Here is a 25,344-nt window from a genome sequence, read left to right on the forward strand (position 1 = left end):
GGCTGGAGCCCTCTTTAGCGTTTCCAGCACTTCATAAATTTCAGAGAGATTTAAGGCAAGGAGCCAGATGTTTGGGGAGAAATTCTGAACACTAAAGACAAGTGGAAATTTTTTTTTTTTTTTTTTTGGTAGTGTGTATTTTTTCCCATTAGTTGCAAGGCTATATTTAGAAGAGGAGGGGGGAGAGAGAGAGCGCGCAAGAGAGATTAGGCATTTCTTCATATTCTGTAGTCACTCCAGTTGTTCTGCTTGTAGGAACAGATGTCTCTTTCCTGGGGCGATAGCATTCAGGTCCACGAGGAAATTTTCTTATCAGCAGCTCCTCTAACATAGAAGAGAGATCAGGCCAGAGGTAAGTCGGTCCACTGTGGAGGGGGGACCATTGCAGTGAATGCTTTGGGATATCGGTCAGAGGGAAAGGGAGGCACGCACAGGATCAGAGAGGTGACAGTGGGCAGCCAGGAGGGAATCACTGGAGACCGGACCTCAAGTCTGGCGTGAAAAGCATGGCTATTGCAGCAGGGAGTTGTGGCAGGGATGGCAAGGTGGAGGGGGTCCTGTGCCAAACATGTGGATGAGCAGCTCGGGAAGCCCCTGGCTCTGCCCGTGTGGCAGGTGTGGAAGTTCATCAGGAGCTGCCCAACCTGGAGAGCCAGGCTGCACCAGCAGCTGCAAGGGGCTGCGAGGGGCTTCCCCTTCCGTCAGCTTCTCTAATCTTGGTTTTGGGCCAATGCCATGTTATTTGGTTGTTCCCTGAGGAGATGAGGGGTGACGAAATGTGTGTGAAGGTACTGGCTTTCCCCTGTTGAAAAGCACTATGCCAGTTCTCGTGAGGAGTGGGGTGATGTCCTGTTTGTGTCTGTGTCTTCCTAAGCATAATGAAATTTGGGGGAAATGCATTCAGGCAGGTTTTGGAAGCCAGGAGAGGAGACAGTTCATTACCTGGCATGGGGTCAGCTGTGACTGGGCATGTTTTACCTCTGTTTGGCTGTTCCACAGGGTGCAAGCTCAGCTCTACGAAAGACATTGTTTTCTTTCTCTTAACCCGCTTGCTGGGTCAGTCTAAGGAGAAGCAGATCCTTTCCAAGGTCCTTAACCAGGCCCCTTCAGAAATCCTCCCTGCTTTCATAGCAACACACCCACTAACAGCTCAAATTTTTTCCAGGTTAACCTGGAAAATCCAAAATTTGCAAATCCCTGAAAGCACTGAGAGCACAGTGCCTGGCAAAGGAAACCACAGAAACCAGTCTCCCAAAGGGTTAAGATCTGGTTATCCATCCTGGGATGCCTCAAAAAATGTCAGCTCCCTGACCAGGTCTCCCATCTCACTGCATTCCCTGGGCCAAGACCATGCATGGCACCGTGCCTCAGCTTCTGCCTGCAGCCAAGACAGCAGTATGACTTGAAGTGAGTGCTGGGCTGCAGAGCTGTATCTGTGGCTGGCTGGTCTGCTGCTTATGGCACACCTGAGTCCTCTCCCCACTGCAATCACCCCTTCATCCCTACCTGCGTTTGTGACACTTCTGTTCCCTGTGCTCCCTGAGGTGTGAGCATCACCTCTTCTGTCCTGCATCCCTGGGTGATGCAGGGCCCCGAGTATGCCCCAAGAGCAAACCTCTGTTGCTGCTCTTCTCCCACTGTTCTCCTCCAGCTTCTTGCCAAGGGACAGAGCAAGCAGGCAGCTAAAGGCAGAAAGAGCAAAAAGTGCTCCGAGATTGCTAAATTTACAATTAAAAATTTCCTTTTCAAAAACAAGCAGCAATGCACAGGCCAGATGTTACTCAGTTTAATCTCCCGTGAGGTTTTTTGCATTTGCCTCTAAAGTTCCTGTATGTGCCTATATGGCAACTCTCACCGCAGGGTTATCCTTGTACATAGCCACGATAGCTTTTATTCCAAGATGACATTTCTAGCACCATGTCTCAGGCACCCTTGAAATGCTAGATGGATTACTGTAATCCCAATAAAATCAAACGCATTTCTCTTGTACTGTTAAAAACAACCTCCCAAGAAGACAGGCACAAATCCATCTCTACTAGCTGGACCTATAAAACGCCAAATCCACATGTTTCTTTCCAGATTTAGCTTTTTTTAAAAAAAAATAAACGCTCTTGGAAAAAAATTCCCCCAAAAATACGTGCTTTCCCCTCACATTATACTGGTCCACAAAGGACAGAGAGGGATACACACAGGAAGTCATGCTCTGATTTCTCTTACAATATCAGAGCTAGAAATACACAGCATCTACTGTAGAGATGTCACTCCATGCTCCCTCGTGACAGATGGCACTTGGTGTTAGCCCTGACAGGCTATGAGGTATTGGTCTTTTAAATGCTAACAGCACAATTTATAGAGCATTCACCAAGACACTTAATATTTCTCCAAAGCCAAGATCTGGTAATGCAGAAAAAAGGGACACGAAAAATGCAATGGTATCAACAAGGCATTGTAGACATCTAAATGTTTCAGGAATGACTTTTCTATACAGTGTCATATAAACAAGCAAGTGAAGGTGTAAAGCCTTTATTAGCACTTCTATGATGACCAGTGCTAGCAAGTCTCATCAGAGATGTGCTGAAGGACCTCTGGGTGCCCACCACTGCTGGGTGCACTTTTGTGGGTCTGGAGAGGCAGACCAGGGAGCTGCAACATGTATGTACAATCCCACTTCTTCTATTTTTATTTTTTTGTTTGCTTGTACATGTGCATCTGGACTCGTCCTTTCAAAGGCTGAGGCACTACTGCTGCAAATGGGCACAGGGGAGGTATAAGCTCATAAGAAATCTGCCAGCACATGAATTTCCTGCTCTGTGTGTCTTTGGGAGCTTCATTTCATATTTTCCACGCATGCTCAGGACAGGGCTGAGGGAGGGCTATGCTGATCTTTCCAAGTTTTAAATAGATTGCCTCTGGGGTGTCCAGGACTGGTGATCCATCACCTGGTTTTAAGCAGCAGGTTCAAGCCTAGATGCAGAGAGTGGGTGTCTGGGCCAAGCCAAGTGGCCTCCCTCCCATCTGGGTCACTTTGCTGCATGAAGAAGAGGAATGCAGTTTGGACAGTTGTACCCTCCCTCTTCTAACTGGCAGTGATCCCTCATGGCCTAGGATGTCCTGTTGGAATAAATCATTGCTTGGGTACCCACAGACTATTGCTTGTTCCAAACTGAACCAGGCATCTGGGCTCCTCACTCTCCAAGGACCTGATTTTGGCCTTAGCCTTGCTGGAGAGCATGGGGTCCACCCATGTGCACACACAGGATTGAAAAGAGCATGGTGTATGGAGCTCAGATCACAACTCATGGCAATACGCATTGCCCATCCACAAGCAGGGCCTTGGAGATGAAGGACCACATGTAGGTTAACTGAGCACATCAGGCAGCGGCCAAATGGCTCAATAGCACAACAGTAACACCAGCCCAACAACCAACATTGCATTAGCCTCCACACATCCTTAGTCTGTGATTGCTTACATGACTTGAAGGACAACCCCTGGCTATGCCTGGGACTGGACATCCAAGATTTTCCTCCATCCAAATGGGAAATCTGATTCTCACGGGCAACTTCAGAGATGCAAAAGTCAGTAGGGGGGGTTAATGCCTCTTTGCTTGTGCAAAGTAAGTTCATTTTGCCCTTCCAGGCAACAGCTGTAGTTCAGCACATGACCATTCAACCTGCCGGGCAAGGTAGGAGTTGCTGGCCACCACAGTCTTCATTACACATGGGCAAGCATGACCTAGCTGACCGGGCAATTAGCTATCATCTATCCCCAGTCAGGTTGGTTCTGCCATGAGAAAGATATGATTTGGTGTAAATCTGAAATTATTTCACTTCAGGCAAACAATGAGAGGCGGGTGATGCTCTCTCTTTGCAAAGAATTCATCCAGCCCTGTTTGCAGTGTTTCAATGCCAAAGCAATTGTGAATTCACAGGGAATAAGACCTAAATGAAAGGATGTGTGGTGGAGAGTGCTAGCAAACTCCTTGCAGGTTCATATTAGAGGAAACAGGAATCATGCTCAGTGCCTATTTGTGTTTGTCAGCTCTGATTTCATCCATCATCCTAATGTTTTTCAATCTGTTGGCTAATTTCAACCAAAATTTGGCAGAAGGGAAAGATCACCTGAATTTTCAGGAAATTAGGCAGCAAAGAGAGGAGAAAGTCAAACAAGTGTTGGAGCCAAGTGAAGAGCTGGAACGTGAGTGCTCATTAAGGCAGCCAAGTGTCCACATGAGAAAAAGTTATAAAAAGCATCTCAACCAGGGCAAAGCATTCATACAACCCTGCAAGCCACCGCAAGACATGAAACCGTAAGAAGACAGGTGTCATTTAATCTGATACAGAACTATGTGTCCTGTGTCTCCAAAGCAGCTTTTATTTTCACAGCATTGGAGGGGAAAGAATAATCTGACTCTGGACTGGATTTGACTATTTCCAACTGCAATTCCCCAGCAGCTGGATGTTTGACACACTCTGTTTGGCCGTCAGACCTGGAGACTTCTAGGAGACATCAATGCCCAGGAATCAAGTGAGAGCACAGATCTGATGCCTGTAAATACGGGATCTTCCCCACCCTGGGAATAGCCCCATTTCTGCTTCAGGCTGGGAGCTTTCTCCCCCAGACATTAGCTCCCTTCTCACAGCCTGAGGGCTTGATGGGCACCAGCTATTCCCTTTCAGCAACTGGATCCATTCCCCTTCTCTCCCTTTCTCCCTCAGTTCCCACTGTCAGCAAACCCACCCTCCCCAGGCTGAGCATAAGGCACACAGAACAAGCTCTACCATGTATAGGGCAAGGTCCTCGACATGCACAAAAACACCATATTTGGCCAGTTTGAGCCAGAGTTGAGTGAGAGCTTGCCAGAAGGAGAATCATACAATTTAAACTGAAAGAGAGTGAGTTTAACCCTTCATTTATAAATATGACGATAAATCACCCAGGGAACTTTAAACACGGGAAGGCTGCAAAACTAAACACATGCTGCTGCCATCCCAGGCAGCAGAGTAACACTAGCAGGCAGGACAGGGTGAGGGGGACGGGGGGGTGATAGAGGAGCCAGGTTGCCATATCAGATGTTCTGATTCAGAACAGGGAGATGAGAAAAGCTGAAGCTGTTTATACTAAATAACACTCACTCTCCTTCTCATCTTTCCAACCCAGTGCATGGGTTTCTTGTTCTCTGCCCCTGGGTCTGCGTGCAGAGATCCTATCTGCACACACCAATAAATAACCCTTTTGGAGAGCAGTTAGGACAAAGCTCAGTTGCCTGACCTGCCTTTTCTTTTGTATCTCATTATTTGAATTGCTGAGTCAGATCCAAAATCCCCCAAGATCAAGGAAGCAACCCGCATTGACTTCAGCAAGTGGAGGGTGAGGCTTAAGGCTGACAGTGAGTGAAATGTTGGGTGGAAAGAAACAGAGGATGGTCAAGGATATACTCCTGGGGCCGATGCAGCACTGAGGTGCCCATGCTAAATGAACAAGCGTGATGCCAAGCAGCGAGCGACCGAGGGAAGAGGTTGCAGGACTTGGTTTCAGCACAGTGACCATCTGTTTCCTATTTGGCCCAAGAGCAATGGAATCGCTTGTGTCACGCAGCAATGAGAAAGCATATCAGAGCAAGTCCCCTTCTCCCACTGCTGAGCAGGGACCTTTATCAGAACAAGGGAAAACAGGTCAATCTCCAGTCTCCGTCCCTCCCCTTATCCCATTTCTACCCAGATGCCTGCTGTACTTTTAAGGAAATGCTACCCACAGTCTCACAGCCACACAGACAAAATCCAGCCTGAGAGGTATAATATAACAGCATCGGCCAACTGGCACAGTCAGACAGCACTCAGAAAGATGTGTGTTTACCCGTCTTGGGCTTTGCAGACTGTCAGCTCCAAGAAACAGGGATTGCATGGAGATCTGGGGGGCTGAAAGCTGAATTAGACATGAAGAAGGCTGAGCTCCAAACTCTTTGAAGGTTTTAGGAAAGGGGTTAGCACAGGGGCTATTTACTCTGTAAGCGAAGGTGATTGTAGTTCTTGTAGCTCTGCATGAGCTCATCCCATAGTTGCAGGCAATAAACAGTGTGAAACAAAGCAAAATAAAGGTTTGCAAAGTTTCTCATGTGTTTAGCCATGCCCTCCACTAACTGCTATATGCCACCATGCCATGGTGATGGGTAGCTGAACTGACTCATTGTAATAGCTGCATGAATATTTCTGATGGCAAAGAGAGAGACCTGGTTGGTGTAATTTTTTAACTCAGGGGTGGGAGGGGCAGGAATTAGAAATCTTTGGAAGTGTTTGCTTTTCCTCAGATGCAAGGTCACGCTGCCATTCTGTGCCTTGTTCAGCCTGCTGCAAAGCGGGGCAACGTACCTTTTTCAAGTGCTTGGAGACCCACAATGGAAAAATACTTAGTAGCTGTTAACCAGGAGTTTGGTCCAGCTCCATCTCATTAAAAGCACTCAGAGGAATGCTGTTGCTTTGCCAGTCCAGCTCTCCATCCCTTCTGCTTGTGAGCCATGAGATGAGGGCAGTCCCACAAAGAAAAGAAAAGGCCATATACCCAAACATCCATCAGTAACAATTTGATTAGAGGAAGACTTTTCCCACTGCAGCCCAAGAGGCAGCTTTTCCACAGCCTGTCAGTGCATATCTTCAGAATTAAATTTGTTGGGACTTCTTTCATGTATTTTCTTGGATTTTGAGTTGAGACAGGGCAGCGATGGACTGGGAAAAGACACAAACTCTAGTTCAGCTCCTCCCTTACATATTCAGTTCGAGAAACAAAATGCTACCTGTTTTTTAGCAGTTTACAATATCTGGAGTTTATTTCACAGCGCATGAGGCTCAGTGGAAGAGGTGACTATGTAAGCCAGTACACTGTATATGCTGATGATTTTAATTTCTCTGTATGGACAGTACTCAGAGGGGATTCTTTTCTATTAGTCTGTAAAAATGCCCTATATACCTCAATAGCATTGTGAGGATGAGCAACATTTGAATGCATTTTGAGTTACTGATCTCACTGAGGCAGGAAAGGAAAAATGTAAGATGAACATCAGGTGTTTGTGATAAAGGATCTGAGACTGAACAAAAATCTCCCAGAAGAGGCAAGCTACTAACAAGATGTAAAATCAGAGCAAGTGGCCAGTGCCTTAGAATTACAATAAGACAAATGCATACACAACCCGGTAACACTCTAGTGCATGCTAGGGGATGGGATGGGTGATTTTGTCTTCTCCACTTGCTGAACTATCCGTATGAACACAGATATACAAGCTCATTCTGCTCTTGATGGGCAACAAAGTCTTCATTTTTTGGCTTGCACTGGTGCAGTGGCTTCTGTAGTGTTTTTCTTGACAGTATTTGCAAAGAGAAATCTGGGAGCAGATCCAGGCATCTGCTCATTTCAGTTTGTTTTTGTAATTAAAGAGCGAAACAAACAAACAGAGAAGATCAGATGGTGAGAATATTAGAAAAGTATTAGAAAGTGGTCCAGTGTTCTGCATCCTCCCCATGCATCTTTCTCAGGTGCCAGACTTTGCAACTCCACTACCTTCAGCCAGTCTTGGGTCCAGTTTTTCCCGTTATTCACTGACAGCGTGCTTGGCACAAAATGTAGAGAGACAAGACTCTACCCCAGGAGTCTGCAGGCTAAATCAGACCCAGACAAAATAATGTGAACGTGTGCTACTTTGGCTGCCACCAGAGTTCAGTGCAGGATGAGGTGATTTGGTCATTCCTGAAACACAAGGTGTTCCAACGTCCAGTTGCTACTGGAGATTGCCTAAGTGCAAAAATGGACAGAAGCGAGAATTACTCCTCTTTGCCCAACAGTTCTTTGGGACATTACAGGTGGTCTGACCCCAGGTTTTGGGATTTCAGTCCTGCAGCCTGATCTGGCACTGGGTTTGATCTCAGGAGGGCTTTATGGTTCAGCACCAGCCATTCCAATGGACAATTCAACTACTTGGGCTTGAGGGGCTACCTAAACAGAACAAATTGCTATTTGATTATAAACATCCTTCCACATTCAAGGATATTAAAACCCAGCTTTTTATTTCGCACCACTTCCATAGATTAGATGAGAGGCAAGAAGAAAGTAGAGCAATCACCAGACTCCAGGCCAAAAGACCTAAGCCACATCATGATGGCAAAGTCACTTCTCCAAACGTTTCCAGAGGGAACTTCACACCTAGTCTTCTGAATTCACAGTCCTGATCTCTCCTTTTGCTCAACAAATGTTCTGCTTCATGCTCACCTGGCTTCAATGAACCATACAGAATAACCATGACTAGGCTGTAGCATCCCATGAGAACTCTTGTTCTTGAATGTTCACCATTTACCAAACATACTTCATTCCCAGCCCTCTCCAAAGTGAGAAGGGGCAGGAAAGGACACAGACTTTGGTCACTTGGTCCTCCACAGAAGCCTGCTTGGCTATATCCTATGACCCTATTCACCAGTACAGGTTGGGAACTGCTCTACTGAAAGGGACTTGAGTATTACAGTGGACCTTAGGCTGAAAAAGAATAAGCAAGCAGTGTGCATTGAAGACAAGGCAAAGTACAATCTGTGCCACATTAGGAGCTTCACGGCCAGCTGATGGAGGGGAGTTATTGCCTCCACCAATTCATCACTGCTGAGGTGTCCAGTTTGGGACCATGCTGTTCAGGGGAATGTTGAAAGACAGGAGAGGGTCCAGCAGAGGCTTTATCAGGATGGGAGGAATGCACCAGTACAACCTGAGGCCAACCAGCTGGAAAGTGTCTTTGCAGAGGACTTGGGCATCCTGGTGGATGCCAAGTTGTACATGAGCCAGCAATGCACCCTTGTGAGAAAGAAGGCCAACAGCCTGTGGGGTTGCCTTAGGAGGAACATTGCCAGCAGGTTGAGGGAGGTGATCTTTTCCCTCTGCTCAGCATTGCTGAGACACATCAGGAGTGCTGTGTCCAGCAAATGCACAGAGACGTAGGAATCTTTTCTCCTAAATGTCAGTTCCCCAGCTCTTTATCCCGGAGAACTGGAAGCCTTCTGCTTTTGTCAGGAAGTATGGAGGAGTTCAATAGCTTAAGAGTTACAGCTAGTAGGGATTTGTAGTTCATTAGCCCAACAAGCAAGCTTTTGGTGTCTGGGCCGGAAAAGGCTTTGGCACTTATCAGGCAGGCTCAGAGCTGCTGTGATGCTCCCTGGACCCAGTTAGGACTGTCCCTGCAAAACATTTTCTTGTGGCCAGCAGGAACTTTCCTGAGGATCCACTTTTCACTGGAAGACTTGTGACCTAGGTAGCTTTTTCCTCTGCTTTCTACATTGCCACCAACAGCTTGGAGCATCTCACAGGTACTGGGACACCTTCAGTCCATCCTCCCAATCCCCATAAGCAGCAAAAAACATTAGTGCAGGCAGAAAGCCAGCTGCTAGAGGATGGCACATGCTTGGGGGAGCTGCATATCCAGACCCTCTTAGCAATTCAAGGCCTCCTCATTGAGACATGCAGCCCAGGCATACTGCAGTTCCTGTGAGCATTGGAAGATGTGTTTGCAGCTCCTTGTCTCCTAGCCCTTCCGCACTTGGCTCTCTGGTAGCAGGGATTTCAAACCCTCATAACTCAAGTCTTTCAGCATCATTCTCTGCTGATTCAAACTGATTTTTTTAACCTCAAAGTCCTGCTTAGCCGCTTTGAGATATTCCAGACATTTTTCAACCATTTATTTTTATTGAAACCAGCCAAGTATCTGTATATATTGGGCTTTTTTTTTATCTTTTTAATATACAAATCAGTTTAAAATAGTGTGTAAGTCAGGAATGATTTGCAAATTAAACTGTCAAACCCTGGCAGGAGTAGCAGCTGGCGCTCTTGGTTTGAAATCTCCCGGCTGCTGTTGTTGTGAGTGCAGATCTCTAGAAGATGCCACACAACCTACTTGTGCTTTCCTGGATAATTCAGCTATCCTTTGATTTTAGGAAAGTCTTACAGTTCCTGAAAATGCTGCTGCATCTAATGGGATCACCTGGCCAAGGGAAGGGATGTGATATTTTAGGAGTCAGATGCTGGGGCTATGGTTGTGCCAATACATTGGGCAAATCTTCCTGGGCAAATTAGGAATAACTTCTTTACTGGAAGAGTGGTCAGGCGTTGGAACAGGCTGCCCAGGGAAGTGGTGGAGTCACCATCACTGGAGGTTTTCAAAAGACATGTGGATGTGGCACTTCAGTATACGGTTTAGTGGGCTTGGTGGTGTTGGGTTGGTGGTTGGACTGGATGATCTTAGAGGTCTTTTCCAACCTTAATGATTCCATGATTCTATGATTCTGTGTCTTCTGGCTGCCAGCACTATTCTGCTCCCATAGCAGGGCAGGAAGAGCTTCCCATCAGGAAGAAGCTGCTCCAATGGAGGAAGGACCTGAAAGAATAAGCACCATGTTCAGGAAACAAGACTTGGTAGGAGCCCCATATTGGCCTGAGCCTCCCTGTCACAGCAGAAAATGGCCTGTGCCCTCCATGAACATCAAGGCACTCTGCTTGGATTCAGCAACCCTGTCTGGGCCATTTGCCACATGGCTGGTTCAAACATGACCATGCATAGGTCCCCTCAACTTTCCCTTCTCCTTTCCTCCCCTCAGCATGGTTCACTTCTCTGTTCTTGCTCAGACTTTAAAACCACTTTTGCACAGAGCAGAGGAAAAGAAACTTGAAGTGGGGATTGTGTGTCTTCTCCAAAACATGCATCTGGAACCCCTGGAAGACAGTAAACTCAGGTATCTTCCTAGTGATTATTGGTAACCCCATATTGACAAATGAGACGCTCAGAGTGTACAGCAATATATATAACTACAGAAGATGTACAAATATGTTGGTTAAAATGTTCTTAGGTGAGAATATTTTGAGCTCTAAGGAACCCTGACATACCCTTCAATATACCTCTTTTTCTTTTCTTCCAGATCGCTGGGAAGTCAGTGATCATGCCGACCTCCTCCACCGAACTGCCAACCCTTGACCCTATCAACTCCACTCAGCAACCCAACTCCAGCATCTACTTGTTCTCCAAGTTCATCCACCCTGACAAACAACTCTACACAGAATTTTACAGCCTGTGGATTGCCCTGATGGTAGTCAATGCCATCATCTTCCTGGTGGGTGTTGTACTGAACAGCTTGGCGCTGTATGTCTTCTGCTTCCGTACAAAGACAAAAACCACCTCTGTTATTTACACCATCAACTTGATTGTTACTGATCTCTTGGTGGGCTTTTCCTTGCCTGTCCGGATCATCATGTTCTATAGTGCAGGGGACTGCCTGAATTGTTCCTTGGTTCATATCTTTGGCTACTTTGTCAACATGTACTGCAGCATCCTCTTCTTGACATGCATCTGTGTTGACCGCTATCTGGCAATCGTACAGGTGGAGGCCTCACGTAAATGGAGGAACCCCACCTGTGCCAAGGGGATCTGCATTTTCATTTGGATCTTTGCCACTGTGGTGACTTTCTCCATCCTGACCATGGCAATACAGTTTGCTGCATGCTGCCTCCCCAAGATTCTGGTCTTGATGGTCTGTGAGTACTTCTTCCCCCTCATCATAATCATCTTCTTCACCACCAGGATTATGTGTGCTCTGTCGAAGCCCAGCCTCATGCATCAGAGTCGGGAGAGGAGAATGAGGGCTGTGCAACTCCTTATAACCGTCCTCATCATCTTCATGATCTGCTTCACTCCTTTTCACGTGCGACAGGTAGCAATCTCCATCAACCCAGACATGCCCCATGATGTCAGCCTCCTTGTCTACCATGTGACAGTGACCCTGAGTAGCCTCAACAGCTGCATGGACCCCATCGTCTACTGTTTTGTCACCAATAACTTCCAGTCAACCATGAAAAACATCTTCAGGAAAGCCGAGACAGAGCAAACCAGTGTGGACATCCTGGGTATGAACAAAAACTCCAAGGGCTCCAATGCCATCATCGCCTTCTCAAACACAATAGGAAGCCCTGTGAGCTTGCCGTCACCAAGCAGTGTCCAGATATAACCCACATCTGATGGGACATGCTGCAGTAGGCCAGTGTAACAATGCTGGACTATTGCTAGGATGCATGGTACTATTGTCTTTGACCTCTTTGGTTTTTAGGCTGAGGTTCAGAATGACAGTGATGGAATTTATTCCTCAAGAACTTTGTGGTCTTTTTAGAAAATGGCACGTGCAGTGCTCTTAGTACCAATACAAAAGAGAGTCTACTAATTACTGTTCCCAACAGGAAAGTTTTCTTTGTATTTTAATACAGACATTTTGCTAGCAACAAATTCTTTACTGTGGTTTTCTTTTCATGTTTGACGTCATAATGCAACATTACTAGGATGGCTTAGAAAGGAGGAAATCTCTGTTTTCTATGAAAGCTTTTGGGCCTTGGGCATGTGCTTAAGATTAAAGGATAAGAGGGAGATGTTTCCAGAGCTATCCACTACAAATATTTTATATGCCAATGGAGCGGGAAAGAAAGTATTCTAACGCACCTGTCACTAGTAAATACTCATTTGTTACTCTGAAAAAGTCTGAACCTTCTCAGGGAAGAGAAGATGAAGTCAAGCAGTAAAGTCCCCTCTCACTATTTCAACTATAAGAAAAAAAAACATATGGGTGCATATGTTTTCATACACATTGTCTGGGCTTGGGGAGAGGTTAAGTGTATGTTCTGCCTTCATTTGGATCACTAAATCTAAATCACTAAATTTTGGATCACTGCAGATGAGTACACAAAAAAGTTGTGAAAATGAACATGCTTTCCAGCAAACTCTGCTGTTCTGCTCTCCCTACCCGAAGAACAGCCAAGATGAAAAGCAGAACCAGACTATGATGCTATACTACTCTTGTTTGATTTTTTTCTTCCTGGCATGTTGTAAAATCAGGGCTTGTGGTCCTAATTTCCACTATCAGTCCATCCACGCAGTCACTCAAATACTGATGCTTCCAAGGACAGAAAAAGAATCCATCTCAGGCATCCAGGTTGAAATTAATCCCAGTATAAAATCACTAGGATGATTTAAGAGCCATGCTTAAAAGGTATGTGAGGCTAAGTATGCCAGAAAATTCTGTCCACAATGGTGGGTATATGTTTTAGATTACATTGTACCAATTAAACAATGGGAATACAAAAAATGATCCTAGGAAAACAGCACAATCTGCAGCCTGATCAGCAAAAACTGTTGTTACTGCTCCATGTGTCCTCACTCACATGCCTATCGCCTCTCCACCTGGAATGCTACTATGAATTCATCAAGTCTAGTGAAAGGCTTTTCCTGGCACTCACTGGTGTTACCATTCAGGGTAGCAGGATTTATGGTTGTTCCAAGCTGGGGCGTCCTAGAGTACTCTGCTTCCCCAGGGTCTGACCATGGGACAGCCACCTCCATTTCACAGGAACACAACATAACCAATGCTTCAAACTGCCTCTTGCAACGGAGTTTGCAAGAGTTTGCCTCTTGCAACACATCTATGTTTCCCCTAACCTGTTTCCCTGACAATCCAATGGCAATAAACACTGAACAGTCAACATCACTGCAATACAGGGATCTATCCAGACGTGAGTATAGCTGTCCCTAGGAGCACTGGGTGTCCCAGTTCTTGTTCTGGGCAGTGGAGTCCATGGAGAGTGATTCAGCTCATGGAAGCAGAGATCTCCCAGCTGAGTGACCCTGGCTTCCACATTGCCTAGATCTCCAGGAATATAACAGGAGCCCAGACACCACCTGCACATGCAGACACTTTAATGCATGCATCTTTCTCCAGCATCAAAGTCCCTCAAGGGAAGGACTCAGTTGCCAGTAGACCAGTGCCTAGTGCCATGGTAGGCATGATGGGGTGTCACTGCACCTCTAGCTCCTGCTGCACAAGACTGTGGTTCTCCTACAAATCCTGCATGGTCCTGATGGCCCTACCCTCAGGTATCCCAAAATGTTCACTTCTGCTTGGGCAGCTGAGTCCTGTGCCTGTTATAAAATTATGTATCATCTGAGTCTACAAACGGGCAGTGTTCAGTCGGCTAGTGCAGGGACCTGCAGGTCTCACCCAGAATGTCAGCATGACACTGTCAACTGCAGTTGGTCCATTAACTCAGCCTCTTGATCATCCTGGGGCACAGCAATTTCCACTGCTAGGTGTGTGACCTGTTCAAGGCTTTCCCAAGCAATACAGTTGATTCAGTGCCCTTCTGCTGGGAGCTCTATTCCTTTGAGGAGCATTTTCCTTCCAAGAGGTTGTGATGAGGGCCACCAACATTGTGGCACTATCCCATGGATGTAAGACTATTATCCTGGTCATTGTTTCCCATCCTAGATGTGGCCATGAACATGGTGAGCCCTCCCAAGGTCCAATTGTACTGTGTTTTCCTTCTGCCTCATCTGTTCCCTTATTAATCTGCAAATCACTGACATAGGCACCTAACAGCTGATGCCACCTTCTTGGCAGTCCCTGTTAAATGATGCATCAGCACACATGGATTAGGGTCTGACTTCTCAGCCAGATTGGCCACTTCACATTTCTGCCACTGTTTTCCACCAGCCCCCTGTTTGGAGAAAATATTTTAGGCCTCAAAGGGCTGCATTTCCCTGCAAACCCCAAAAACTCTTGCCCACCAACCCACAACACACTCTCAGACTTTTCCATGCAATCTAAGCTGTTTTTGATGAAAACATGTGTCACATATACAGAGCTGTTAACAGTACTGTCTTTTGCCAAGACTACTTCAGAGAAACAGGAGGAAAAGTGCAGGCTCAGTGCATGGCTTAGTTTAGTTTCTTTGTTCCAGCAAGCTACAGCTTCACACTTCCCTTTATTTTGCTATCAGCAGTATTTTTGCCATATACAGAAATGTCTTAACATCTTTCTCAGTGCAGTTGCTCATTTGAGGTCAGTATAAAATCTCTAAGATTATTTGCTTAGATTTTTAAGTTCCTGAACAGGGTCTCAGTTGCAGCTCTGCCTTTCTGCTGTAAACTTAACTTGTAGTAGTCTGAATTCCCTTTACTGTCAGTGTATTATTCACTCCCCATAAAAGCCACCTGAGACTGGATAATTCTCTTTCTTTGATAATGCCTACTGCCTTATCCAGAGCTTTCAGTGGTCCTTCTTCATTTTATACCAGCTCCAAAGCAGGGTCTGGTCCCTTATCAAGGACAGAGTCTCCCAAAATCGGAGAGAGGTTAAATCATTCACAAACTAGCCTATTTTTTCAGTGACTTTTTGTGCTCCCTGTTTAATCCATATTGTTTACACATCTTGCTTTCATTCAGGGTGCAGAACTTGCTAAACTTCTGTCCTATTTAAAGTCACCCATTTCTGCTCAGGGCACAAAGCTGAAAATCAGGAGCGAAAACTCAGCTAGCGTCAGAAATACCCTCCTAGATGGCACAGTTTTGGTGGGCACTGTCCACTTGCCAATTCTCATTGCTGCTGAAGCCTCCCTCAGTTCTCTGTGTTTCTGGAGACTGGAACAAGGTCTCTTACCCCTCGATCTGCACCATTCCTCTGCTCAGAGTATATCCTTGGGTTGCCTCTTAGTGATCTCCAACAGGGATTGCAATAGTTCTGTTCCTACCCCAACCTCCCCTTTCTCTGATGAGAACAGCTACACACAACGCTATAGGGAAGCCTCCAAGGTCAATGTGAGTAATGCCATGCATTATTAAATACATGAAGAGATTGCTAAGGTAAAGCACGTACAAGTCAGCTTTTGCAGGGCAGTCTTCTATGCAGAGTATTTAAAGCTTTAGATGCCAAATTCCCAATGATTTCAAATGAAATCAGGCACTTCACAGCCTTTGAGGATCTGGATCATTACCCAGAGGCTGAAATAGTAATAGGGATGGATGGGCATTGCATATCATACTACCACCACCAAATCTGCAGTAGATAGAATACAGCATTCCCTAAAGAGCTTAACAACAATAAAGAGGTCTGTAAAAAGCCCTGACCTTTCAGGGGGATTACAGCATTCATTCCTCTTTGATGTGCTGTTGTTCTCTTGTGCATCTAAAATCCTATAAAGTGAATTAAAAATATCCTCTTCTACCAGTTGCCCAGAGGCTAGCAAAAAAAGAAAAAATCATGAAAAATCTCACATGTATTTCTTGGGATCTCAGCCATACCTGTGACAAGAGATCTCTGCTAACCATGAGCTCGCCTGCCTGAGTCACAACACACAGAGGTCTGTAGTCTTTCGGCATGCCAGGGGATGGGTACCCAGGAATAAAGTTTAGCCTCTTTCTGTCCCTGCTGTGTGCCTCACCTGTGCTGCATCCAGCACAGCCCATGTTTCAAAGCACTTCTGCCTTTGCAAGGCTTTTCTATAATAGCCCAGAAACCTGTAGCAAGGCAGAGGTGCAGAACAGCCACCCCTCAGTCATACTGCAAACATATCTGGGCCCAGCAAAGCTTAAAATCTCCAATTCTGCACCAGAAAAAGATCCCCTGACTCCACATGTGGGGTTATCTCCAAGACTAGCTTCCTCCTGGGCTCTGAGCAAGCTCTGCCCTCCCTCCACAACTTTGATAACTGCAAAGAGAAAACAGCCCAGCTATATGCAAAGGCAATTTCTTCCTTCCTTGCTGTCCCTCAGACGTGTGCACAAGAGTCTCATTAGTCAGCCTAATCAGCACTAATAAGTACTGTTAGCAGGTGTAGGCTTGACTTGCAGAAAGGCTGAGGAAAGTGGAATTGCCCATGTTAGGGCTATCACCACATTAGCACTGAAGAAACACTGGCCTGCCATCCTGCCTATTCTGTATCTGTCAGCTGCCTCCTCCCAGGTGTAAGGGCAGGAGTGGCTCTGGGCAAGGATTTGGGAGGAAAAGGCAGGTCTGATCCCCACAGTTGCTCTGGGTCATGGGAAGATGAGGAAGACATTGCAGAAGAACTAGAGCCTCAGACAAAGTAATAAGAGAGGAAGGAAAGGAGGGGGAGCCAACGGGTTAAAGAAGTGGAGTTCCACAGAGAGGAGGGCTGGTGAGAACAAGGATGAGGAAGCTAATACAGGGGAAAGTGACCAGGGAACACAGGGACCTGATATCCAGCAAAGGATGACACAGCAAAACAAGTGAGGGCTTGGCTTGCTTTTCCCCTTCTAGGCATCATTAGTCGCAAAACTGGAGCTTTGGGGAGGATTCCAGTGCTTGGATCAGAGCTAGAAGACTCCCATTTTAGGAAGAAAAAGACTAAAAGCAGAGCATTTTATCCCCTTCCCATGGTGAGGCCCAGGAAAGGGACAAGAGTGATTTCCCCATAGCCATCTGAGCTTTTGTGGTCTCAGGGTGGAAGACAGGAAGGTCTCCTGTGCGCTGGGAAAAGAGGAAGAGGGCCTTCATCCAGCCACCCTTGGGAAGAGGGTGCAGTGGGACCAGGAGGGGATCTGGTGCAGCGTGCGTGTTGATGAGCAGGATTGTCATGGGGAAGCGCTGGGTGATGCTTATTCTAGATGATGCCACCTGAAATGTCACATCACAGTGCACATCCCATGCTCTGCAGGGCATCCCAAGCAGACGCAGACCAGGATATTGCAACATGTCCTCAAGCATAAGAAATGATTGGTTACTTCACTGCAGTATTTCAGTGCTTTGTGGTGGGTACTGTTCAGCTATTGGGGCCTAACAGGGATGGAATAGGATGGGTATTCCCCCATTATTCCCCCCACCCCCCCAATGGGGGAATACCCACTGCAATACTCACACACTTCCCATCTCCCTGATCCCTTCTTTCCCAAATGTAATTCCTTTTCCTCATGTCCCCAGTCTGCTCCACCCCTGATCCCCTCGCTGCAAGACCCTGTCCCTGCATGTTCCCAGGTCTCCAGGCCTTAACTGAAGAGAAGTCCCAAGTTCTGCTATCTTTCTTTTTTTGCCATCACAGGGTGTGTACAAGTCAGCTGCTCGCTGAGATATGCAGGCTGATGTCTTCCTATGCTGTCCACATAATCATCTATGCAAGAGCCCCATACCAAGCTGAGAAGAGGACATTGGACCAGCAGAGGCAAAGAACTAGCTTTGCTTAGACCTGGCTCCATCCCTCCTGCATACCCAGCAGACACTGCAAAAAACACAAAAACGTCCCTGGCAGGGATGTTAAGATTCTCTACATGTTTTTATAATCTGCCAATGCTGGCAGTATATCAAGGTCTGAGTTCATGAAACTATCCTTCTTCAGGATGCTTGACTATAGCGTCAGAGATCAGATTAATTTAGGTGTGGATCTGAGTTCTAAGACAAGTGATTTTGCTTCTTCTTCACAAATATATGTAGAGCTAACAGCCCAACTCGGCACTGATGTTCTCCTTTCCAGCTGCCCATGCAACAGGAAAGAGCCTGTCAGATGAAATAAAGCTGAGTTTATATGTAGGAGAAAGTCCTTGTTCACCTCACAGCAACCTCAGTGAAAGCTCGCAGAGAGGAGCTTCTACCATCCCAATGAGAAGGTCAATAGCCTTCTCCCAGCTCCATTCCCCTTCTTGTACTTGCATTAATAAATCCAAGTTTTCATACTGGGAAGGGCAGAGTGCTGTCCCTCACCTGTCAACACCAGACCACAGAAAAGCAAAGGTAAATATTTACCATAGATTAGTTTAAGCTCCATTAATAGCAGGAAATTAAACAACTGGTAGTCCTTGCCTGTCTGCTTTCTTCATTGACTTGACAATATAAGGCCATCTTGGCAACAGCCCACCAAAATAATGAAGTGTGCTTAGGACCACAAGGAGAGATGAAACAAAGGGATAACGTGGACAAGCACGTCCATCACTCTTGATGTTACATCCTTTTGACTCAGTTTGAGCTGGACAAAGAAATGTCTTCACCTGCCTCCTTCCAGTCCTATCACCCACTCAGTCCAGTTCTTTCAGGTAACGCATCTGACTTGCAGCTGCTGTAAAAGGGCTGAATGGGACATGAAGTTCTGACTTTCCTTCAGCACTCTCCTCTTGACTACAAGATGTGATTGAGTAGGTGTGGTAGAGCATCTAGGTCTCTTGTAAAGAGGGGAAGGTGTCACTTCAGGAGAGCTTTCTGGAGACCTGACTTGAAGCTGCTCATTGAAAGATAAGTATGGGTAGAGGTCAGAATGGGCTGCAATGCCATGGCTCAGTGGGCAATTAGTCTCATAGGGGTTATGGAGGGAAGTATGTTCAAGAAGCAGCTGACTCTCAGACAGCCATCTAGAGATGATCAATACTCCATTAATGTGTAGATCTGCCAGAACAGGTTTTTTATTTTGTCAAAATATCTATTAAGAGCTCTTATCCAAACATATCTCCTTCTCCAACCATGTCACTTTTACTCTTCTCAGTAGTAACAGCCAAAGAGCTAGCACTAATCTGAGCTCCAGCCCCAGAAGAGGTATTCTTGGGGATGCCCTGAAGGCCTTGCCTCTCTCCCTTCCAGAAAACCCCTTAGCTTCCCTTCTGTCCTGCAGTGGAAGAGAACCGACTTTCCTGACAAGATCCTAAAGCAACGAAACAAAATTCCCTCTATGTGGTTCAAGCATCCAGCAGCAAAATACCAGCCAAGATTTTACTCAGAGCAGCTTAAGTTCCATTTCCTCCAAAAGAGGCCTCTAAAACAGGCCTAGAAGTGCTTGTTTGTCTCTACAGATGCAGAAAAGTGGAGATTACTGCAGGTCAGTTAAACAGATTCCCCCAAGAAACTTGCCCAGGAAAAGTTCATATTGGAGTAAGGCACAGCATGAAAGCCCTGGGCCAGAGCCGAGACATTGGCTCATCCTTCCTTTGATCTCACAGGCAGCATCTCTCCAGCCAGAGAAGGACTCCTATAAATTCATTTGTGAAGTTCATTAGACAGGAACCTAGACCAAAGCCCGGTATCCAACACCTCGACGTTTTGGATAGCCCAGAGGCTGCCCAAATCCTGGCTTCCCAGGGCAGGCCTCTCTTGATTGATATTATTTAGAGCTGGAAATGCCATCCTGCCAGCATTGCTTGGAAAACACGGCAGTGCTCAAGACGCCGCTTCTCTGCACAGCTGCCCATTCACAGTGCATGTGGTGGGAATCTGTTGATAGGTTCTTGACAGAAGTTATGGCTTGTTTATCTGGTAGCTTTACTTTGTGCCTCCTACCCAACCCGGAAACCCTTCCTCTTCTAACCTCTTGGCCTGCTATTATATACAGACTAGTCTACACGATAATTTTGGTAACCATGCTTCATCTTATGACAAACACTGCCTAAAGCAAACAAATTGGTATTGTCATAATTAAAACAAACTATTGGATGGTTTATCTATACAATCCTAACAGTCCTGCCACTGCTAACACTTTACCTGGCCTGGCAGAGGTTTCAGCAATCTGCTGTAGGGTATATTAACCCATGCAATATCAAACCAGGCACAACAACCCTGCTGCCTCCCAAGGTTGGAAGGACTTGGAAGCCAGCAGGACTACTTTGTAAGGTTACTGCATGCCTAACAGAGATGAGAAAAGCCTCACCCATTCATCCCAGCATCAACCCATTTAAACTGGAGCCCCTTTTTCAGAAAAGCCTGCCGTTTTTCTCTACTGTCCCTTTGAGGTTTAGAGAAGATAAAACACCTTCTTTGTCTTTGCAGTGCTACGTTCCAAGCCACAGATATTTGCTCTGTCTTTGTCTAACAGAATACTACAACCCCCAATGCCAGACTTTTTTTTCTCCCAGCAAAGGTATTTGTAAACAACCCTCCATTCCTGCACTCTGAAAAAAATAAATTACTCTGTCTCTTCCTATGAGGCATGTTTCTAGGGTCAGACTTTCTGGTGGTTATTTGATGAGCCTCTTCAGGGTTTCAGCTGCCTTTTTCAGGTAGGAGCATCAGAGAAAGATGGGGGTGGGGGACAGAAGTGTGTTAGTCCATCAATTGATTTAATATAGGTTAAACCCTTTCTTTACATTGGCGCAGATGGGGGGGGTGATACAGATGGACTGAGGGACAGCAGCTGATGCTCAAGGACCATGGGACCATGGTGCTTCTCCACCCACCACCCAAAGCTCCAGCTCTGCCAGCACCAACATGTACCCTTAACATTTTTAGTGTCCTTTCAGTCCCTACACTATCCGGCCAGATCTGCTTAGCAAAGGCCACGTACTCGGCATTTGACAGCCATGTACATAGCTCTTCCAAGCCCACACGGATTGGAGGAGGTGGTGGGGGGGGATGTTCTCTGCACACTGTCCCTACAGCTGCCATGTTTAATGCCAGCAGCAGCAGCTGCCAGTACAGGGGATGTGGATGTGCTATTTGCAACTTAACATTCACGATCAATAGAGCAGCTGTTTGTCCTGCAAGCTCCTGAGCGGCAGAAAAAATCAATTGGTTCTGCCAAGAGTATCCCGGAGGGTCGTTTGTCAGCAATGCTGAATGAGCGAGCAGGAGAGTCCAAAGGGAGAGCCGCACGGAACAGGGTAGGGCACTGCACAGAGGCATAGAGCCTCACGGAGCAAGTACGGGTGGCAATGCCGAGTGTGCCTTTGCAGTTATAACTGTGTGGTGGAAAAACAGGGCAAGGAGCCTGGCAGAGACAGCTGCCGGCAGGGAAGTCCTCTCATCTGTGACAGGCAGCAGGAGCCTGTGGGCTGTTAAATATGCCAGCAAATTCCTACTATATGTTGCAAATCCAAGATCACCCAAATCCCAATCTAACATCCACTATTAGCTAGGAAGGATTTCAGTGGAGAGGTTTGGGTCTGTTTTGGGCTATTCCTGGAAGTCCTTCTCACCTGCAGCTCCAGTGGTGTGGTGCAGTTTGTGACTTTGCAAGAAAAAGCATTCTTGATCCCCTGAACACCCGGCCGAACACCCAAGGATGCAAACACCCTGAGAAACAGTGAAAACAAACCCAAAAGGAACAAGTCTGCACAATGATGTGTTTATGCATGTGTGCTTATGAAGAAAGAAAGAAACATTTCAGTGTGGCTGGGGAGAGGAGTTGCAGACCCCTACCATGAGGGTACAAACCCTGAAGAGACGGGGAGACGAGAGAGAGACCACAGGTATAGCAGGGAGGTGTGAGGTGAAAGCGAGAGTGAAACTGAGGCACAGTTTCTGCACGCAGTTTCTAGTGAGAGATGTCAGGAGCTTATCTACACCACATCCAAGGGGTTTGTGGAGTTTCCCCTTCCCATGAGCCATGTTCATGGTGGGAGAGAAGCCAGCAGCATAGGCATCACCAGTCAACATGAGCAGATCAAAAACAGAAGACAACTTTTGGGGGGTTAGCTGTCAAATGCAAGCCCAAAGGAGCAGGGAATCCTTTCATGCTCTTACCAATCTCCTCAAGGATACAATTTCCTTCCCATTCATGACAAGGTGTATTTTTTTTTCTCCTACTGTCAGCAAAAAGCCTTCACAGATTAAATATATTTTAATGGCTTTTCAGGGGGGCCTCTTTGCCCAGCTAGTGGTGAATAAAATTGCAGGAAACAGGCTGCCTGAGATCCTTCCAGCAACTGGAGAAAAGATAAAGCTGCTGGGACGCAGGCATAAATATCCTACTGGCTCTTTTTAGACTTGTGCCTCATCCTAGGAAGTGGCTCATCCCTTTTGCCTGCAGCAGGAACAGAGGACGCTCAGCACCAGGCAGGATTGGCGTTACATCTGTTCTGGGTGCTACACCAGCACAGGCCTCCCATTTGCCCTGGGCCTCTCCACCTTTCCAGGCTTTCACAGCTCTTCCCAGCTGGAACATATATGATATATAACATATTAGTTATAATTAACATAAAGAGTTAATTTTACCTGAGCCATTCATCAGCTCTGAACTTTCTCTTCAAAGACTGATCCTGCCAGCAGAGGTGCAGAAGCAAGGAATTACTCAAACAGTCGCTATTTTGTGGCTCGTCCCTGTAAGCCAGAGTGAGACTGTCACTTGTGCCGTCGAGACATAGCCCCTCTGTGCCCTAAGAGGAGTCCTGCTGGGCTGTGCCTGGTCCCAAAACAGTCAGCACTGAATCTGGAGTAGGATTTTGACCTATGTTTCACTTTTTAAAAACCCATATATGTGGGTGGGGAAGGGCACAGGGCCATGGCAGGCACACGGTGAGATGAAGGGCCCAAGCTGAGCAGGCAGGTCATGGCTAAGTGCTTGATTTTATTTTTGAACTTCACTCCCAGTCCTCCCAAGTCTGTCCCATTCCTCACAAGCCTTGCCTTTATACTTGCGTTACAGTCATTCTCCCCTCTCCTCTCATCCACCCCTACTCACACCAGTGTACCCAGTGTCAGTGAACCAGAATCCAACTCTTCCTGCACAAAGGTGGAATCCTAAAGCTGGGCTACTCCAGAAACCCCAAGGCTGCTCTGCACTGACAAGTTCAATGTCATGTCAGCTGTCATCAGCCCTGTACAGAGCAACTGGCTGGGAATCCCCAGCCTTGGCTTCCTTCCCGCAGCAGCATCTGGCATGCCAGCAGCCGCAGGGGGATCGTCACATGAGTTGTCCCCCGGCATTCCCTTCCCAGGCTTTCTGGAGCAGCTCGGAGCAGCTCCATGCCAATTTTGCTATGTTTAAGTAACTTTCCCAAGGCCACCTAGGATATATTGCTCAGTCCAGGTGGCTGGTATCTTTGTGTTGCACGAATTTTTCCATTTTCCCGCATCTTTTCCCTTCCCATGGGAACAGGATGCCCAGATGATGAGATGCTGCGTGGTATTCTTCACTCACATGAGCAGTACTGGTTGCATATACTGTTTAGGGAAATTTCATAAACACATACAGCACATTTAAGGGTTGAGGTTTTTTTTTCAGTTAAACACTTGCGAATAACAAAATGCCAACATTCTTGAAAACCAGCAGTAAATCAGGAGATTTAAACCAAGTCAAGGTATCATAATTTTCTTACTGAGAAACTCTTTTTTTTAGTTTTGTAAACCGGTACAGGGTGGGAAGAGGTAGGTTTGCTGAATTTCCCCTAGAGACTTCACTGACCCACCATTACTTCTGCATTGCACTGATGCAAGGCAGAGAGGATCTGCTTGCACCATCTTTTCCTACAGCTTTTCAGGATACTCTGCAGCAGAATGATTTCAGCAAATAGCAAAGTCGGCAGCAGTGGTTTAAGAAGTCTGATGCTACCAGCCAAGTAGTGACCAAACCAACCACTGCCCTCTGCTGAACATGGCCCGAAATCCCCATGGAGCTCCCAAGTGACCCAAAAATTATGGTCGAAATCCTGTTTTGCTGGAAGGATTGGGAAAAATCAAACTCCTCCCTATCTTAGATTGTGAATCTCTCCTTCAGATCAGCTGCCAAAGTCCTGTATTTTGTGGCTTCCATGTTGCATCCCTGCTACACCGTTGCATCTCTACAGTACATTTAAGTATGCATTGCTACATAAGGCAGCTATTTTGTGCTAACCATTGAGCATGCTTTGTGTTTATGTCTGGCTAGTCCACCAGCCAGCTTGGTTAAGGATTTTGGCAAATGTATACAAAAGAGAGAACAGTTTCTCATGAGAATTATCACAGGAGTACATTCAAATAGGCAAAGGCACGGGGAATGTATTACATTTGAAGGGAATCACCTGCAGAAACCCATTTCTAAGGGACCTTGTGGAGTCTCCATCACAAGGAAGGAAGCCTGGTGCCCTCCTCAAAGGCACACCAACACCCAGCCATGGGCAAGAGGCGAAGTCTCTAGCTCCTGTTTGGGTGAAGGCCAGACTAGGTAATTATACACTTCTCTGAACTTCAGAATATTAATCACTCTGTTGACTAATTCAGTTTGGGCTGTTTCCCTCCCTGGAAGAGCCCAAGGAGCCTTGAGGGTTACCTCATGCACACCTTGGTGTGCTGGACGCCACAGAAATCCCTGGTAGGGTCTCCTGGCCCTCAGCTCCAGCCTGCTGCTGGCAATGGACAGTGCAGTCTGTGCATGGCCCAGGGTAATATGGATTTCTTCTCCACCTCCTGAGCTTTTTGTACACCTGACCCCAAATCTCTGAGGGTCAGCCACCAGTGCCCCCAGGGCAGCCTCTGCTTCAGGCCACCTGGCCCTGGAGCTTCACCTATTCCCCGCAAAATGGCTGCAGACAGTCCCTGATGCTGCTTTCATCGGCGCACAAGCAAGAAATTGTGTCAGAGCTCAACAGTAAAGCGTCTTTGGGGCAGCACCTGGGGAGGAAATTGATGTTCGCCCTTGCCTGGAAGGAGGGCGGTGGCAGAGAGCTGCATGTCCTCCCCTGGGGATCCTCAGCAAACCCTGTCATGGCCCCAGAAACGGGGCGGACCTTTCTCCCTCCTCATTCTTCTCAGTCCTTGCCCGAGCTGCGAGCTCAAATCTGATTTCTGGCTCCGCCGCGGGGCCTCACGGGGTCGGAGGTGTAACGCGGG

At 46.7% G+C, this 25,344-nt stretch overlaps 1 protein-coding gene across 1 annotated transcript; it reads left to right on the forward strand.

Moving 5' to 3' along the window:
* Positions 1-274: 274 nt before the first annotated feature.
* GPR20 (G protein-coupled receptor 20) lies at positions 275-12,018 on the forward strand. The gene is made up of 2 exons (XM_010289810.1): positions 275-352; positions 10,936-12,018. The coding sequence occupies exon 2, from the start codon at positions 10,957-10,959 to the stop codon at positions 12,016-12,018; it is 1,062 nt and encodes a 353-aa protein (XP_010288112.1). The 5' UTR covers positions 275-352; positions 10,936-10,956.
* The last annotated feature ends 13,326 nt before the right edge of the window (positions 12,019-25,344 follow it).

This window comes from Phaethon lepturus, unplaced genomic scaffold (assembly GCF_000687285.1).
Source record: "Phaethon lepturus isolate BGI_N335 unplaced genomic scaffold, ASM68728v1 scaffold41640, whole genome shotgun sequence".
In the NCBI taxonomy this organism is placed as follows: domain Eukaryota; kingdom Metazoa; phylum Chordata; class Aves; order Phaethontiformes; family Phaethontidae; genus Phaethon; species Phaethon lepturus.